Source organism: Clytia hemisphaerica, unplaced genomic scaffold, assembly GCF_902728285.1.
Source record: "Clytia hemisphaerica strain Z4C2 unplaced genomic scaffold, Clytia hemisphaerica genome assembly, whole genome shotgun sequence".
In the NCBI taxonomy this organism is placed as follows: Eukaryota; Metazoa; Cnidaria; class Hydrozoa; order Leptothecata; family Clytiidae; genus Clytia; species Clytia hemisphaerica.
The window spans coordinates 73,981-93,407 of NW_027103372.1; the positions used below are offsets into that span (position 1 = coordinate 73,981).

The following is a 19,427-nucleotide window of genomic DNA, read 5'->3' on the forward strand; positions in this document are numbered from 1 at the left end:
ATTTTTAAGGTATCCATTTTCGCTTCCTTTGCAAAGGTTGCAGAAAGAAAGTCAATTTGTTTTGGCCATCTTTGAAGTGATTTCTTCATTTTCTAATAATCTCGTTTCAGAAAAAAATGTAATAAAATTATCAGAAAAAAAAAAAATTAAAACATGAAACTTGGACCTGGCAAATTGTTGTCCTACGCTCTCTGGCAACTCAGAAGACACAAGCTAACAACATGTTGTTCAATGTCAACAAAAGCTATACTCTGTCCTGGCCAAGGAACACAATATATTGGTATGTTTGATGACCAATGGTCTAAATCTAACATATTGAGAGAAATTGTGAAAACTTCCAAAGATATCTTGGGTGAAGATGTTATTGGTATTGGAAATGATGGACCTCTATCAAAATTAAGCTTGTAAGTTCATTTGGATATCCGTTGTTTTAAAATTTGTTTGATTGTCCCCTGTTAAATATCCAAGGAAAAATCATGCCCTTATTAAGAATATCAGGGTACAGAACAGGTTAGCTTTGTAGCTTTAAAGTTAGCCCTGTTCTCTATGCATACATGTTTTGTTAAAGTGTTTCATTTTCATCTACGGAAGTTTGAAAATTCATTTTCGTAGAGCAGTAGGGGCGATAAACGCGATATAGAGAGTTTTACGAGCGATAAACGCGATATAGAGGGTAGGTAGTACAAGAGATAAACGCGTGATATAAATAGTATATTGGTACGAGCGATAAGCGTGATATAACGAGCGAAAAACGTGAGATTTGCTCTTTGGTTTGATTCTTGAATTGTTGGATTATTTTTCTAGAACGAAGTACTGTCAACCAGCTGTCGTTTTATCCTCCATCCTGACATTCGAACACCTCAAGGAGGCCGGTGATCTGCAGCACGCATCTGTATGGTACTGTCAGTTCTCATAATTAATCACAAACTATTTGTCATTAAACTGCGATATGAAAATATGAAGGCTATGTCATCAATGTACCTCAGTATATTTTGTTTACGCTACAAGAATATTTTAAGTCACGTGATTTATTTAGACGTATTTTTAGGTTTTCAAAGGGGATCCGTCAATGTGGAAGAATGGATATTCCGGTCAATCTTGACTATCTCTTACCCAGTTTTTGGGCCATGACCAGTCACCTCAAAACTTTTCTCTCTTTTTTTCAAAATAACAGTTAAAAAGATTTAACAATTGAGTTTAATTTCAATGTTATCATTAGCGTTCATTACGTTCAAGGCAAAATTTTAGGTCCTGAAAATAATGGTTTTTTGGAGGCTCTTCAAAATCAAAAAAAGATCTAAAGCATGTGATAGACAACAACACATTTCCAACTTTCGTAAAAAATACAAATTACGCTGAAATAGTGGCTTTCAAGCTTGGTAACATTGAAATTCCGAATCTGCATTTTCGAATTTACTGAATTCACTAATTAACGCTTTTTCAGCGAATGTAAACCTTATTGGCCAAAACTTAGTCGGCCTTAATTATTAGTCGGCCCTAATTTTAGTCACCTAGTCAAAATTTAGTCACTAAGGGCCGACTAATAATTAAGACCGACTAAAAATTATATATTCGTAAATTCTTTGTTAAAGTAATACCGATATGAGAAGTGGGTTAAGTAAAGCTTAATTATAAACTTTTATTTTGGCCCAAATTTTTAGTCAACCCAAATTTTAGTCGGCCTAAATTTTTAATCGGCCCTAATTTTAGTCACCAAGCCAAAATTTAGTCACTTAGGGCCGACTAAATTTTGGCCGATAAGGTATTGCCTATCTCAGTCACTTACACAACTTTACATCATATGCTTTCTTTCTTTTTCTTTTAGATTAAAGCGATCGCAGGGTACAGTGTTGGTGAATTATCTTCCTTGTATATGGCTGGTTGTATCTCATTTGAAAATAGTAAGTATCATTTGATAATTATGGGTAATCAGAAGGTCTATGAGTATGAGGTCATTGCCCGATGATCGGAGAAGAATCTCTCGTAGCCAAACGTAAATCCCGTGATCGAAGCCACGATAAACTTCCAATATGAATATCACTGGGTCGATAATTGCAAACTTATTTAGATTAATCATTTCCAAAGTTTATCAGTGCTCTGTTTAGTTCTATATGAAGGGTAGGATTTACAGGACATCATTTAAAGTATATCCTATCATTTGTTTACACAGTATTTTTAAGCAACAGAAAAAAGCTTTCTCCCCCTTCCGCGCATCGAGAGCATAAATTATCAGAAATTCTTTTGTTAATTCTGCTATGTCAACATAAGAGGTGTGTCTTCTTTCTACATCTTAAAAACAATATCTTTAATGTGAGTTTATCATAAACTTAGTCTGAATCGCAGACCTCTACAAAACCCTAGGTAGTATATAAGGAGCAGGAATCCGTTAGTGGATGTCAGTAGCCTATCATAAACTAGATTTGAGTCAGGCGAGTCTGTTGGTTATAAAGTTAACCTGATCTGAAAGCTCCTAGACTGGGGGTTGTTTTGCGTGTTATTCTGTATGTAATACAATAATATAAAACTGTTATACGGAATAATACACGTTTTTGTAAAGCATTATAATAGGCCCTTCTTGACAATTTCATCAAAGATCGATGCTTTGAGTAAGATTTTGGATGAGGAGCAAAAAAAGTTTGATAAATCTTTTAATCTTCATATCATACGACAATCCACTATATAAATGCTAAGTATTTTGTTTCCCTTCTTACCCTCAGTATACCTACTAATATTTTATTCGTTTAGCATGGTAGGACTAACTGACTACTCTTGTCTCCCGAATAGACGTCCCCCCCGCTAATTGTTGAGAGACAAAAAAATCCATCCCCCCGCTCTTATTAAGACCCCCCGCTAATAAAATTCGAATAATTCAATATTTTATTACAGTGTAGATAGACATTAAACTTGTTAAAATTTTCCTTTTTGTTAGTATTGGTTCTTATTTTACGTGTTCATTTGTTAAAGTTTCTTTTTTGATGTTGAAGTTGATACCAGTTAGAAAAAATTCTGTCTTCAAATTACCCCCCCCCCCCTCTTATCCATCCCCCCCCCCCCGCTTATTTGAATTTAGAAAATTTTCCTACCCCCTGCTTATTCGGACCCCCCCCACCCCCGTCTATTCGGGAGACAAGAGTACTGTATTTGTATTTTGATACAGTTAACTCTCTCTAATTCGATCTTCAAGGGGCCAAGAATATCCTTCGAATTCGAGAAAGATTCGAATAGTAGAGGATAGAATTGATTGTATTTTTTTAGTGATGAAGATTGTTCGTGTACGAGCGGATGTCATGCAACACGCATCAAACGCACACAACACTGGCATGTTAACAATCCAAGGTATACCTAAAGAGAAGATACAAGAACTATGTCACGAGTTGAATTCTCTTCAAACAGATTCGAAGAATCATGTAAACATTGCAATTGAAATGTATCCAATGTCGACGGTGATTGGAGGTACTGTGAAAATACTGGATGGGATTGTTGAACGAGGTCATCCTTTGGTAAGCTTTTAATTTAGACATCTTCTCGATACGTACAGAAGCTAGCGTCAACAAAAGATCGATACAAGACTTGGAAAAGTGAAACATAAGCCAATAGACGTGCTACCAAAAATTAAACTAAACAAAACACATTTTCTGAACTATATTGCAAGTCTTTGTCTTTGAAGATATAGCAAAAAGTCATCATTTTGAAACTTTCACGTTTCTTGACGTGAATTTATTTAAATCTTTATTGTAGAAAGCTCGTAAACTGGAGTCAAATTTTAGGCATCCTGTCCAAATTCACTTAAGCTGATTGCAACACCTGCCTAAGTCAGTTACAACTTGATTGAGTCATTTGATTAACGTTAAACAAGTCATTTGATTTTGTCATTCTTTGTTTTGGCAAGATATTTCTTCTGCTTTCTTTGTTTTCCAAATTCAGTAATCTCCGAGCAGATTCTAATTCTCCGTGCATGAATATTAAATTTGCTAAAGCAAACCAATTGCACCAAAATCAACTTGATTAAAAGTATATATACATAAATGATACATAAATATAAAACCAAGTCGCTTTCACTTTCGTTTTCAAGCAAAGGGCGACGAGGTTTTGATTGTTTTGGCTGAACAGCCAGGTGAAATCTTCACATTCGCCATATCTTTGAAGAGTAGAGCGTGGTATGCACAGAATGGATGATCTGTAATGAGATTTAGATCTCTATATACCCTTCCAATTATCTTTTTTAAGCTCAAAGAACCATCCATAAAATTGAGTCGTCTTCCGGTCAGCGGTGCTTTTCATACACCTTACATGGAAAGTGCTCAAGAAGGCTTAAATGACATTCTGCATAAAATCGAAATCAACACAGCTCCTCTGGAAAACCCTGACTTCAAAGTGTATTCAAATGTCACAGGAAAACCCTTCAAATCAACAGACAATATACGAGACTTGTTGGTGAAACAGATTTGCGAGCCAGTAAAATGGACAAACATAATCCAAGATGTTAATTTAATGTTCAAAGAAAAGAAATTGGATAGTATTTTAGAATTAGGACCTGGTAATAATTTGCAAAGCATTCTAGGTAAAATTAACCGAAGGGCAATTCGTGTAACACAATCGTTGGATTTGAATAGCTAGTAATATACGGATAGTTCGACCATTGTTTCAAAACTCCCCATTGTAAATAGTAAAATTGATTTTATATATATGCAAGTGAAAAATTAACGTCTCTCTCCACTCTGAAACTCAAGTAGAAGCTGAGCTTTTAAATAACCTGAACAAAGAATCGGCTCAAACTTTAGTGTGTCAAAACACTATATTTCCCTGGCTCTCTCCATTTCTTGTTGATTGATGGCAAAACAATTTTCACTTCTCTTAATTTCTTCCACTTCCTCTAGAAATTCAAAATAAAAAAAATTGATAAAAAGCTACAAATTCTTTAAAATCATGACGTAGACATACCATACACATACAATATCACATGATGTCGTCAAGGAAGGGCGATGACAGCAGTAGCTTGCCACCTCTGGAGGAGGTTGAAGAATTGCTCACTGATTCTGAAGATGATCAACTACCAACTGGTTGGGATATGAGGATCACTGAGAAAGGACGTGTCTTTTATATCAGGTAGGGTTTTTTTTATGAAACTCCTTTGTGCCTTGAATCTTTTGGTTAGTTCTAATTCTTTTCTATCTTAGCTAGGCTCGAAACCATAACGAAAAATGCACTTTTAAATCAAAATATGCTGGTTTTATGTCAAAGCTGAAATCGGCAGGCTTCAAGGGTCCTACAAGAAAGTTGTCAACGAAATAACTTTACTTAACATGATTATAATGTGGGGGGCGTACGGGACTCCTTAATACCGATATACCGATCACTTTGTACGGTCAATTACCGATATCATGGATTTATTATAGAGACTCTGGATAAACATCGAATGAAACGGTGGAGAGCGAAGTATTGTCTTTCTATTGTTTCAGAAAACAATCAATGTACAGGCTTTGTCCGCAAAGGACAACTGTCATGGCGGCTCGAAGGACTCTGATTTTGAAAAATGATTCATACTCTTATTTCTAAAAAATTCTCTAACTTTCTCTATTCGTACTTTTGCTGGCCAAAAGTTTGAAAATAAATGCTAGAATACCAAACGGATACATTTATGAAATCTGTCGTGAGAAAAAAATCATCAGACGAGTAAAATCAAACAAAATGCTTATTGGATAAGTGTATTTTGATGAGAAATGTAATTAAAATACTACGAAAAATCATTTAATGGTGGAAGGAGGGTGAACAATAATGTCATTACTGCGGACAAGGCTTGTACATGAGAAATTGGCAAAAATCAGCCCGTTGTTTTTCCAGTGTCTATAATAATTCCATGCCGATATATACCTACGAATTTTTCGCTCAAATACCGATACCGATCTATTTTAATATTTTTCAACAATTCAGTAAATTACTTTTATTTTAATTAAAAGCGAAACTGTTAATTTAGTGTATAGCCCAAAGTAAGTAGAGGATATTGGCTATTATACCAATTTTTTTTGGTGAAAAAGAGAATTTAATGAAATAAGTAAAATCCTATGGAGATTGTCTAAAACTCCCCTTTCATTCTAAATTTCAATATTTTGTACCATATTTAGATTTTCTAGACTCTCTTTCCATTGTATCTCTTAAAAAATTCAATAATGAAAACATGATTTCTTGATTTCACGTGATCTTTGATACCGTTAGTTGACTGAAAATACCGAAATACCGACGTAGAAAAGGGTCTTTTTCCGATACCGAGATGCTCTTGAAATACCGATTCATTTTTTCTCTAATGCACCAATCTAAAAAAAGGCCAATACCGATGTACCGATATCCCGTACCCCAGCTGGCACACAACGTTCTTTTAACGTTTATCTAACGTTCACAAACAGTAAATATTAACTAAAATTTACATTAAAGTGTCATCTTTAAGTATTAAACTGTTGGAAATTTCATTGAAAATGATTGATTTTCGTGAAGTTTTGGGTGTAGAGTAAAACAATGGATAGTTTTATCCTTTAATTATGCCTAAGATCCTTTAAATTGAGTAAAAATGGTCAAAAATTAACGCCGCTTTTAGGTAAAAATTGCAAAATTTTGGCCCTTTTTACGCCAGGCCTTTTAAAACCGGCCCTTATTATGCCACAATCCAAAAAATAACGCCAATAAGGGCCAATAAGGTAATTATTTTGCTGCATGTTTCATTTTGTATTCAATATAACTAATTAAATGACTTTATTTCTTTAGCCACGCTGATCGCCACACCCAATGGAAACACCCAAAAAGTGGCAAAGAAAAATACCTTTCTAAAGGTAATAACGTTCGTCTTTTTTGATTAATCTACTTTGAATAAAATGGATGAGCCTTAAGGGTGTAGGTTGGTTTAACATAGTAGTTTCACAATAAAAATGTTTCTTGATTTGAAAATCGATGACTCTAGTTGCAAACTAGTTCGGATAGAACTATGTTGAACTTTAAAACCTGTAATTTACAGTAGTGCTCGCCTAATTTTTGCGTTTTAAAAAGTATCAATGATTTATTTTCTTCTCAATTTGAACAGATTTGCCTTTTGGATGGAAAAGAGCAACTGACGAAAATGGAAAAGTTATCTTTGTCGAGTAAGTGGATTTTATTTCTCACCCATCAAATTTGTTCACTAAAATTGTATTCAGTTGCTGGTATGCCTTGACAGACGACTAATTCAGACATAGTAGAAATAAAGCAAAAAGTAATGGATGGAACAATATTTTAGTCAATATATACAAACTAAATCCCGTAACAATAATCGTATTATCATATAACGTCTATACTATTGTATTACACGTATCATAAATGACTCCAGTCTAGCCTCACTACAGCACGAAGATTATCGAAACAAGTTTTTACGCAAAATGTAGTGATAGCCTCCGCCCCTGATCGCGCAAAAGTTATTGCTTATACGACGACGCTAAAAGCATACTAAACACACATATGCCTTTAAATGAGTTTATTTCAAAATTCTTCTCCTTTCAATCAGTGAGTTTTGTCTCAAAGTTGTGCAAATTCTAGCATTTGAGAAATCTAGGTAATTTTTTCCATTTTCCAACTTAAACGGAAACCTTGATTTAACCTTTGCCAATAAATGAGAACTAGTGATTTTTCATTTCAATTTTGTATTTTATTTTTCCCAATGATGTTGAAGGGAATTTCTGATTTGTCTGTAAGATGTTATATAAGACTATTTACAAAGACTTGAAGAAAAAATTATTTAGGGATCTTCAAGAGATCTACCAGCGAGCACGCTTGATGTTGTGAATGCGAATATGTTGTTCTGTTTTGTATGCTGATAACAAATCATCAAAAGAGCATTCTTCCTGGACTGCTGAAGGTCGAACTCGCTTTGCGAAAGATTCTTCGCCACCATCGTCGGTTGAAAACTGTCGTTTACGACTATTGGATTGTCGTTGACCGACCTTTTCAGTGGTATTGTCGCAATCATCGTACGACCATGGGATTTCAACACCGACTCGTTCTGGTGCTGGTAGTGTGATTCCACGTAACTTTGCACGATCTTCGATGCTCATTGGATGTTTGATTTCACTTGTGAGACCTCTTTGAAATTGAGCGATAGCTCGTTCACACCATTCTTCAAAAGATTCGTGTTCCCGCGCACGAAATTCGTAATTCCACGGTTGAGGTTTCGTGAAATCGGGACATCGGGATGGTTTTCGGATTTGTTGAGATGGATTTTGTTGGTTATTCAAGTTTTGGGGTAAAGGCAATGGTTCTTTTGAATTTTGTGGTTGTTGTTGAGTGTTAGTGTTGAGTTCACGCTGCTGTTTAACCCAAGCTTGTCTCAAAGTTAAGCCTTGTTTCATGGCTTGATCTCGTTGTCGTTCAAGAAGTTGGTGTTGAGTATCTTTGACAACATTTCTTTTCGTTTGGTCTTCGAAAGAATAATGTTGAGGTGTCGATACGTTGGGGTTCAACCAATCTTGAACGTACGGTTGATTTGGTTTCCAATCTTGTTTCACTTTGTCAATGCTCATCTTTTTGACAGGAACTTTTGGAGCACGGCTGTGTGTTTTGGTCATATCTTGTTGTATTTGTTGCAACAAGTCAAACGTTTGTGGTGCTGGAGACGGTGGTTTTACTTCAACCTTAGCCTTCTTTGTTTCCTTTTCAGTTGTTTTTTGAACAGCGCAATAGAAACCTTGAAAAACTTTTCGAATGATGATTGGTTTCAATTTCTGTTTTTTTCGATCATCTTTTTCGCGTAATTTGGACGACATGATCACCAAAGATTCTGACACTATTGTCAGATGATTCACAATTTGATTAATGTTCACTAAATTCACAATTACTTTTGCAAATTCACTCAGATAGTCACCAATATATGTTACAAATCTGGAGCTCGACTACTTCCGATAAATTCGAAAATTGGATGCAAAGTTTAAAAAAAGTTTATCGTCTCTTATGTTTTCGAGAAAAAAGTATTTGACGTCAAATATTTTAATCTGCAAACGTCATTTTTTTGTGACGCCATCTCGAAGACCATTGTCCTCTCCTAAAAGCAGGAAACAGTTTGCGACAATCATGGCGTAGATTTAGAACGCCATGGCTTGGGAGAGACGAACTGCTGTGTTTTTTTGCTTTCATATTCAACGAAAACCGAACGCTAGAAGAAATGGATGACTTTCTTCAACATAAATAATCAAATCAAATTAGATTAAACGTTCATTTTTAACTAAGACGAAGCAAAATGCGACATTCGTAACATATTCATTTGTTTTCAAGACAGTTCTTACATCCCGTAGAATTCCCAACAGGAAAATTATTCAATCAGATGAAGTCTCTTCTTTTCGATTTAGCAACGTGAATAAACGAACGACGTGCGTAGATCCACGTATTGCGTACGCAATGACCAAGAAAAAAGCCGTATCGAAATTCGACGCCGAAAGTACTGCAATGGCAGTCTTGCGTGGGAGAGATTTACGTGGAAGGACGGCGCTTGTGACGGGCGGCACCTCTGGAATCGGTTTGTGTCATCCTCTTCATCTTCATCATTTCTTATTTCGGGGAACAAAAATTTACTCGAGTTAAGGAAATTTCGAGCTATTGTGTACAATAAACCTTGTAAGGTTTTTAAGGCATTGTTAACTGAAGGGGCGAAAAAGATTGTTCGAGTTAAGGAAACATTCGAGTTCAAGCTGTTCGAGTTAAAGAGACTCCACTTTATTTTCGAATTACAAATATTCGCTTAAATGTATTCAATCAATTATCAAAAAAATATAGTAAATAAAGTATTGAAAGGGTTTCAAATCTGAATCAAACGGGTCCCACCAGTTAGCAGATGCTTTAAAAATATTAAGTGAACGGATATTCTACATCAAGAAATTTAAAACACAATGGGAAATAATTTTAATACCGCGAATTCCAATAATTACTTTTCAGGGTATGAGACAGCCAAAGCTTTATCGCTGCATGGATGCCATGTTGTTTTAGTCTGTCGTGATTTGAAGAAAGGACAAAATGCCGCAAACAACATCATGAAAAAACAGGTAAGATTTGATTACATTTGATTTTGGAAGTAAAGAAAAACCTACGTAATTCGAACTAGGCGGAAGGAATTCGTTGGCTAAAAGTGACGAAATAATTGCTCGTTGCCGAATTCTTTAGCCGACCAAATCAGTGACCGACGAAATTTCCGCCGATAGTGTATTTTGTCGAATTGAAAAAGATTGAAAAAATATTTTATGAGAGTTTTACGTCGACGGCGAAGATAAACTAGTTCGAAGTACATAAAAGTTCAAAATAATAGACAGTAAAGGGAGTAAGTTAGCATCTTTTGTAGTGATATGAGCTTTATAACTCATCATTCAAGGTTCATGTAATATGTTTAGAGACATGGGTATGAGGGTATGACGACAAATGAATAGGTTAATTTACATATTTCATTTTCAAAAGGCTGTGACAGCACCGGTGGACATCTTGCAATGTGATCTCTCCTCACTCCAAAGTGTCCGCGCATGCGCTCAAGTGTTCATCAAACGAAAATGGTAAGTCAATAGTTCTATTCTTTATAGCCATGACTTTTATTACCTCTCATGCAAAATAATTCAAATAGGTATAAAGGTCTGAAATAGACCTTTTCATAAATTACGTCACGAACATCACTAGCCTCGTTTTGAAATTATTGTCATGATGATTATGTCCTTACAGATTTTATTAAAACTACTTTCAATTCGTAAAAAATCATTTTTTTCTCAAAGGACATAATCACCATGGTAATTGTTTGAATACGAGGCAAGTGATGTTCGTAACATAATTTACGGCCTATTCCTAGTCGTTTCTTAGCTTATTTGAAGGAAACAAATCCGTGAAAGTTTTCGAATTGTAAGAGAAAACATTCATGTTAGGGAGACTGACTGTCAGAGATTCTGGTACAACATTTCAGTTCGGATACAATTTTTTCTCTACATATAAAGTATGCTCAAATACTAAGGGGGCTAGACGATGCTATCGTCCGTGTAATATATTATTATGATATTATGATATAACATAGTTGTATATTATAAAACGTAATATGTTACGCGGCGGAAAATAGAGTCTGTGTTTACGACATTGAGACATTGAGCCCCTCCGACTATTTTTCGCCCGCGCGGACAAAATTTCCGCCCAACTGCTAATTTGCGTGTTTGAGGTTATTCTTTATTATTCGAATTCGTCTTAGACTACTTGGGGGCTAACTCTAGGATCTCATGAATATCCGTTACAAGACTAATCCAAACTGATATTACATTTGAAAGTAAATTTTTTTTCAAAACTTTCATTGGACACACACAAATTAACCCCTGGAAAATCTTATATCCAAAAAAATGACGTCTGAGGGAAAACCAATCATTGAATTTAAGCTGGAGGCTAGGGAGAAATGTTAAAAACCTTACCTAGGCAAAAAAGTGATGCCTTAAAATTTTTGCGTCGTTTTTCAGATGACATTTTGAATAGATCTTATCGGAGTTTTTGATTTTTCTAAAAAAGCGATGCATTTTGGGGATTGTTTCGGGAGTATTACAATAGAAATCTCTTAGGAATTCCTCGACGGAATTCTGTTGTAATACGCTCGAAACAATCCCACAATAATGCATCGCTTGCTTAGAAAAATCAAAAACTCCGATAAGATCTAATATTAAGATAAAATATTACTTTACATACATTAATTTACAGATTTTTTAAATAACTTGAAAAATGCCAAAAATAAGAAATTTTCTCCAAGCCATATTAATTTGAGATTATCTTTCCACCCACGTTTAGAGTTTTTTTGTTTACAATCCACGAAGCATACTCTTGAAAGATTTGAGCTGAATGCTGTTCATGTTTAATTTGAATTTCCTTCTTTATACTCTGAAAGATTTCTTTATCCTATAATGAATCATTGCGCCGAACCACGCAGCTGTGTGTTTTTTTTTCGCATATAGATACAGTTGCCGCTCTTTAATTTGATTTTCAAAGGGAATTGGATTTTCATCGAATAGTAGAGCGTCTTTTATGAGAGTTTCTTGTTGACGGTGACTTTCAATATCATCGAATAATGGAGAGTATCTAATAGTAGAAGCTCTTAAAATTTGATATATCGATTTCCCTTTTAAATGTTAAATTAAATTATCATCTTCTGGATTGGATATCTAGATTAATTGATTGAATATATAAAGGATTTTTATCTTGCCTTTCGTAATGAATTTGATTTTAATCAAAATTGCAAGAATTTTACCTTTTTTTTCAGTATTGGTTCAGCCAACAACTCTTTTAAAATACCCATGCCGAGTCTGACCAAGGAATCAAGAGAGTTGATCACATAAGTTCCCCATATTCTATATCACTGACCAGGAACATAATACTCGGAGATGATCCATAGCTGACATCAACATTATTAAAACTTTGATAGCGCTCGTTATCAATTGAACTATGAATCACAGCCCCGTTATTGAAATTGTATCCGACTGCGTAAACACCTGTTGATGTTTCTTTAAAGGTGAATTCCATGGAAAGCTTTTGCCCGATGTAAGGTCGTAGATCTATCGCATCTCCTAAATGGCGGCGATTCGGGTTTGTTTGGGAAGAAAAATAGACGAAGAGAGACATGGTATATCTATTAATTTGAAACAACGGCAAATGTTGATAACCGTTCCAATGTTTTACGAACCAGAGAATTTTTGCCCATCCTTCGTTTCTTGCTGGACGGTTTTGGATGATGAAATTGAATTTCACAAACCAATCTTTGCTGGGTGGCCAATTTTCAAGTTGTGTTATAACAGGTCTTACTATGGTGCTCGCAAATATGTTTCCTGTAGATAAGTATGAAAATAGTGGATGATACCTAGTGCGAATAAGGTTTGTATTTATTTGAGTGTATGAAACTCTTTTCACCAGAACCTGTAATTTCGATTCTGGCATGTTCTTAAGATGTTCTTATTCGTCCCCAAATTTCAGCCTGAATGTTTTCTTATAAACTTGGTGCTAATAAAAAAACTTTTAGTTTACAGTACCAAATAGGGAATTCAACTAACCTGGGTACAAAAGGTTGGGTGTATATCTCAGGTTAGAGATAAGAACAGGAGCATTTTCAACATCTCTATCGCCAAAAAAGAATTTTAGGTTAGTGATTGGTTCTGTTAACGGCATGTCTTTGACTTCATATTTTTGATTGCCAACATACATGTGTACAATATTTGTAGTGAAATCGGTCATTTTGCGAAATTTGATGTTATATTTGCGGTTTAAATGAAGCCGGTGAGCAAAATTTAAATTTTGATTATCACTTTTTTTGAAATTTATGCGTAGTTCTGTAGAAAAGATTGAGACATCAGGTGTCCCCAAAAATGTGCCACGATCTTCTTCTGAAATCAACTTGAAGACGTTTGTCCATCTAGGCCATTGTTCTTTCAAAACAATATCGAATGATAATTCCCAAATATCTGTTTGGATGGGTATGATGTTTAGACACGATTCTTGGCTGGTTTCATTTCTAAAGACGAGGAAAGGAGAAGCGATTGATAAATATGGGCTCTTCCAGAAAATAATTGATCATCGGGGTTGGAGGATATAACATTTTCTGGAAATTTACCTCCCCCCCCTCGGACATCGTGAATTTTGACCCCCCCGGCCAACAGATATCACCCCCGGACAAGCATCAGTTGACCATTCGGACACTCAAAATCACCCCTAATCAGAGCAAGTTTGCCCCTAAAACAAGGCAAATTTTTCAGATTTTTCACTACCCCCTCCAATATATCCTCCACCCCCATGTACAAAAATTTTCTGGATGAAGCCATATATGCCTTAATGAGACATTTTGGGGGATATACTCCGTGAGTACGCCACAAAGCCTGTACCTACACACTCGTGTCTCAAAGTAATGTTACCTCCTGACATTCACATGTCAGGTATTTTATTTCAGGCCCGTAAAAGGGGAGTAAAACAACTAATCAAATTGCTCTCGCCTTACTTTGATTCCTCATTATAACAATAAGAGATGAATAATAAATGTCAATTGAGTCTGAAAGCACCTTGAAATCTTATGAAAACGTACCATTCAGAAAATGTCAGATTTGTCAGCTATTTCACAGGTGGTTTCTAAAGATCAATTATATACTTACCTTTCTCGATGAATAATTCATGTTTTTGAGGAATGGGGAACATTTCTTTTTTCTAAAAATAAACCAAAGTTTACAATTTCAGTTATTGATTAGTTGAATGACACATGAAGTCATAGTTTTTTCACGCCAGCTTTGAATTCAAATGAAACGTAGATTTCAATCTACTTCAAAGGAATTGGGTCTTTCTCAATGTTTGAAAAATAACTTTTAACCAAAACTGAAAACCCTGTAATCCCCAAAAGGAGGTTAAAAAACTTTTCCAACCCAGCGGTACAAGCCGTGTGACAAGGCTTGCCGAATTTTATCCTCATCACAGTCACAATGGTTAAGATTTGTTCATCTTGTATTGTTTTAATAAAAATCCCCTTTACTTTAAAATGGGATAAATTTTCACTGGAAATAAATTTCGCGGTTGGGCTCATCAGCAAAATTTTAAGATTTCGCAGGAACTCAATTTGGCGGATCACAGGGACAATATTTTCACGATTCTTTGCCTTTTACTGCAAAATCATGTATGCATCAAATCCACGAAATATAATCCCTGGAAAGTTTTATCCCATCAAAGTAACGCTGGAAAGTTGCTCACGTCGTTACATAAGAATAAACCCCTATAATCAAGTATATCTTTTTTCGCAATTCTTTCAGAGGGAATCTAAATTGACAGATAGCTAGAAAAAAATAAATTTTGCGGTTGAAGGATATTTTAGCCAAAAATCGTTATTAAAGAAGCAAAAAAAAACCGTTTTTAAAAGCAGAAATTGTACAAATTTGGAAATACATAAAAAAATTAGTTGGGTGGGAATTTAATTTAGCGGATGGCGGAAAAATTTGTTTGAGGGAACGCTAAATTCAATTTCAACTAAAAATTTAAGGTTTCAACACGAATTAAGTTAGAATTCATGACTGTTCAACGGTCATCAGCGTTGAAATCAAGCACGACACCTAGACAAAAAATCTGGCAATCATACCTTTTTGCTTTTAATGAAATGGTTCCAGCCTTTTTCATTTTCCATATGCCTTTCATCATGGTCTTCTTCTTGCATTTGATTCAACTCGCATATCTGGAGATGTTTGTGGTGATTGATAGAACCACATTCTTCATCATTCGAACATTCAAATACACAATGTAATTCGCTCACATCCATCAATTTCGCATACGTATACACTGTATATCTTTTGTTTCGGTAAGTCTTGGTATACTCATTACCAAGAGAATGGATAGTTAGGAGAAAGAGTATTTGGAATATTAAACTCCAACTCGCGACTACAAGAAAATAGTTGAGCACCATTTTTGAAAAGATTTCTCTAATGGTAAATATTTTTCAACTCTTATCCATCAGCAAACAGACTTTTACAAAAGTTTTACAATCTTTGATTCTGTGCTGAAAATGAAATCTTTTGAAAAACTATTCAATAATTTATGGAGATTAGTGTGTTTGCGATGACGATCTGATTACTCCCCGATTACTCTTATGTCATAAACATGTCAAACCTTGAATGTAAAAGAGACCTGTTACGTTTGAATTTGTTACGTAATACGAATGTTTTACTTCTGTCTGAAAATGATTGATTGTCTGATTGTGCAAGATTCCAAATTGTTTTCCAAAGTTATGTAATCTCATGACTGGTTATCTATTCTGTCGGCACCAAGTTCATCTCTAATGCGACGTGGTGAATGCGTAGCGCCAAGACGAGGGGTGCAAAAAGGCGCCTTTGATTACTAATTTTGGCACCCCTTTCCTTTTTTACATCTTAAAATTAGCAGTTTTCAGTCAAAAAGAGAAAAAAGACCAAGAAATTTTCGTGCTTGCTTCCCTTGTCATATTTTTCAAAGATTTTTTTTTACTTTTAATAGTGGGCGCCGTAAATTCCAACTTTTGAAATTGTATCCCCAGTTTTACCCAATTTTGGTCGACTCACCACAATATTGGTGTTGATCTCGCCTGTTTGTTTTTTTCATTAGGCCACTTCACATATTGATATGCAATGCAGGAGTGATGGGGATACCCTCTTACCAACAAACCACAGATGGAATTGAGGAGACATTCGCGACCAATCATTTGGGTCATTTCTTGTTGGTGGATCTGCTGAGAGATCTTCTTATTGACTCAGAACCTTCCAGAATTGTTGTGGTGTCATCGGAAAGTCACAGGTAAGTGTGTTCAGAGCCTTACGGAAGGGAAGGTAATTATTGGGCAAAGGTGGGTGTTGGATATGTTGTATGGTCTGTAAGAGTCGTTTTTCAACCCAATCTTTTTTCCATATTCGCTTGCACGACTACTTGATTTTACTGATGAAAGTGATTCAAACCTTTTGTGGGCGCCATCATCAGAATCATCAAAAATGAAGGATTTTTCTACTGGTTCAAGTATCATTACATCAGACTTTATAAAATATTTGAACCTTACTGATTCATGTTGGATAACAGTTTACAGCCCTTTAATGTAGACCTATAACGGCCCAAAACGACCAATTTATATCTATAGACAGACTTAAAGATAGTCAGCATAATAGACGATTAAGACAAAGTAGAAAATAAGCAAAAATTGTACAAACTGATATTATCCAGTCACAGCTATTGTATTATCATATAACACCAATGTTACTGTATTATGCGGATAATAAACTCCAGTCTACTAACTAAATACTGGAACATCTTCAACCTTTTTAAAGCACGAAAAGGTGAAGCCTTAAGAATTAGCGAATTGAATGTAGCTCTTTCTTTCTTTTTTCGCGCGACATAATTTTCAAATTCTGGAAAACCACGCGTGTCACGCAAATAGCTGGCTTTATTCCCCATCCAAGAGTTTCAAATCTAGTACTTTCAGGACTTTGATATCAATGTACCGGTACAGAGTGTATCTCACGTTTATCGCTTCGTAGTACACTCTCTGCGCATTGTCTGTTTGATAAGAAATTCCTGTACAGAGACCGCTGCGATGAAGTACCTTAAGTGGATAAATTTTGGCGTGGACTTAATTTGGCGATTGGCCGAAATACAATTTTTGGCGGGGATTTAATTTGGCGATGGATCAATCTTGTAAAATTTGACGGGGATTTAATTTGGCGAATTGGAAATTTTGTTACATTGAAATGGGTGAAAATTACTCAAAAATATACTAAAAAGTTGTGATTTTTCACATAATTCTCTTTTTGTTAAATTTGGCGGGCATTTAATTTTGCGCCAAATTTGCCAAATTTAATCCCGGCCAAAATTTATCCACTTAAAGTATGATTTACACCAGCACTCCATTACAGCGGTCGGTTCGAAAAATCTCAAATGAGAAAAGAGAATGTCGACAGACCCTCTACGGGCGATGAATTTTGAAATTGCTTTTGAAGGTTTTTTTTTATAAGCATAACGCTTATAAGCATATGAAGGCTCAGATTTGTAAAATTCCTAAGCATAACATGAGCATGTATGTCAGCCTAAATTATTTTTCAAGTTGGCCATTTTTATCTGTTTAAAAAGGTTTGGTAGAGGTCAAGTAAAAAATAAAATATTCCACGGCTAGCTACATTCCGCTGCTCCCAAAATCTGAACAAATTTTTACAAAAATTTCTGAAATTTCATTAAAAACTTGGCTCGGTGTGAATCATAAGCATGATTCTTAAGCATATAATAAGCATAAACTATGCCTGGATGCTTTGAGAACTTAAGCATACACGAGTCTGACCAAAGGGCATACACTTGCTTATAAAAAAAACATCTGGGTCTGTGTGCAGACAAAATGCATGCAAACTTGTTTTCTTTTAGATTTCCATCAACATACTGTGATCATTTCGACATCAGTGCTGTCCCACTTCGCCAAGAGAACTACAGCCCAATGGTAGCATATAACCAGTCCAAGTTATGTAACATATTATTTGCTTTCGAGTTGAATAGACGCATGTCGCCGTACGGTGTATATTGTAATGCCGTCAACCCTGGCTGCTTGATATGGACAAAGTTACAAAGACATTCCATTTCATACAAATTGTTGTATGCCTTTTTCAGGCCTTTCACCAAATCAAAGGTAATTGGATTGGATTTTTCAAAGATGGTAATTAGAACATTCAGTTCTGCCCATACCAATCTAGAGGTGCAATTCCTATACTTTTTGGTAGCTTTTGAAGGTGTATGCATTTATACAGCCCTATCTCACAGCCCCGGTGGGGCTTTTTTCCTCAGTTGGGATAAAAATTCCAATTGAAATCCCAATTGGGATATAAATTTTATTGTTCCAAGGTTAAAAAACCCAGTGGGGATGGTTTTGGAGTGCAATTTTTAAAACATTGAATTTTGAGTGGGGATGAAATCAAAGTGAATTTACCAGTGGAGCTGAAATTCTAGGGGACGAAATTTTTGCCAAATTTCCCAGCAGGGTTGGGGTTCCAGTGGGTCTGTGACACAGGGGTGTAATTATTCTCTATAGTCTTTGAAGATTGAAGGATGCTCTTCTTCATTCATATTAAATCCTTTTTTCAGGAACAAGGAGCAGCAACGACCATCTATTGCGCCACTTCACATGAATTAGAAAATATCGGAGGTTTTTATTTCAATCATTGTTGTGGTTGTCAGCCATCAAAGTTTGCTTCAGATGAACGATTGGCTAAGGAATTATGGGAGTTCAGTGAAAGAATAGTGTATCATGGGATTAGGTAGCATCACTGATATCTTACTATTTTTACTGGATCGGGCTTTCTATGATGACCAAGTTTTAAAGTCAACTAGCCCACCAAATTGTTTCATTTCTGGTGGTCGACCACGGGACTGGAATGTTTTGAAATCGAAGCGTTTGATAATCTGTGGTAAAATGATTTTTAAAACTAGGCACGGCGAAAATCGGTAAGCAGTTAGCTTATCAAGTATCTGTGTGTTTATCGAATGAACTAAAGCTCTGAAGAGGCGAGAAGGTGTGACCTCTGCCTTGCATTTTGGTTGGGAAGAATTTGACTCCGTTTCCCATCAAAGAGAATCCCTTCTAAATCATGGCCTAAATTTATCAATATTTTTGGGTATTTAGTCATTTTTAAAATTTACGGTTCAGGCGAAGTTAACAATTTCAGTAGTTCTGCTTTATTTTATTGGGAAGAATTTATTTATATTTTCAACCTTATAGAAATATTTTTTAGCTTTCATCCTGAGATCTGAACGTCGTCTTCTTACCTGCAAGAATCCGAAAGTTTCCTTAACGATCAAATGCGCCAAGATGGGAAAAATCGCAAAATCGCAAATATTTTGCCTCTTCGATTGTTAAGAGACCTTTTGAATCATGTAGGTAAAAATATTAACGTGTAATA

The 19,427-nt window shown here is 35.4% G+C and overlaps 3 protein-coding genes across 3 annotated transcripts; 2 read left to right on the forward strand and 1 right to left on the reverse strand.

The window, feature by feature from the left end:
• The first annotated feature begins 108 nt into the window (after positions 1-108).
• On the forward strand, positions 109-4,689 carry LOC136823212 (probable malonyl-CoA-acyl carrier protein transacylase, mitochondrial). The gene is made up of 5 exons (XM_067079388.1): positions 109-404; positions 805-892; positions 1,826-1,901; positions 3,256-3,500; positions 4,228-4,689. Exons 1-5 carry the CDS (start codon positions 154-156, stop codon positions 4,615-4,617), a joined length of 1,050 nt encoding a protein of 349 aa, XP_066935489.1. The 5' UTR covers positions 109-153; the 3' UTR covers positions 4,618-4,689.
• A 192-nt stretch (positions 4,690-4,881) lies between these two features.
• Positions 4,882-19,427, forward strand: LOC136823222 (WW domain-containing oxidoreductase-like). The gene is made up of 9 exons (XM_067079401.1): positions 4,882-5,106; positions 6,757-6,821; positions 7,070-7,127; positions 9,360-9,526; positions 9,943-10,049; positions 10,456-10,547; positions 16,108-16,296; positions 17,902-18,160; positions 18,613-19,427. Exons 1-9 carry the CDS (start codon positions 4,961-4,963, stop codon positions 18,787-18,789), a joined length of 1,260 nt encoding a protein of 419 aa, XP_066935502.1. The 5' UTR covers positions 4,882-4,960; the 3' UTR covers positions 18,790-19,427.
• LOC136823229 (uncharacterized) lies at positions 11,933-15,594 on the reverse strand. The gene is made up of 4 exons (XM_067079412.1): positions 15,113-15,594; positions 14,145-14,196; positions 13,056-13,513; positions 11,933-12,833 (listed from the first exon to the last, which is right to left on the reverse strand). The coding sequence occupies exons 1-3, from the start codon at positions 15,431-15,433 to the stop codon at positions 13,485-13,487; spliced, it is 402 nt and encodes a 133-aa protein (XP_066935513.1). The 5' UTR covers positions 15,434-15,594; the 3' UTR covers positions 11,933-12,833; positions 13,056-13,484.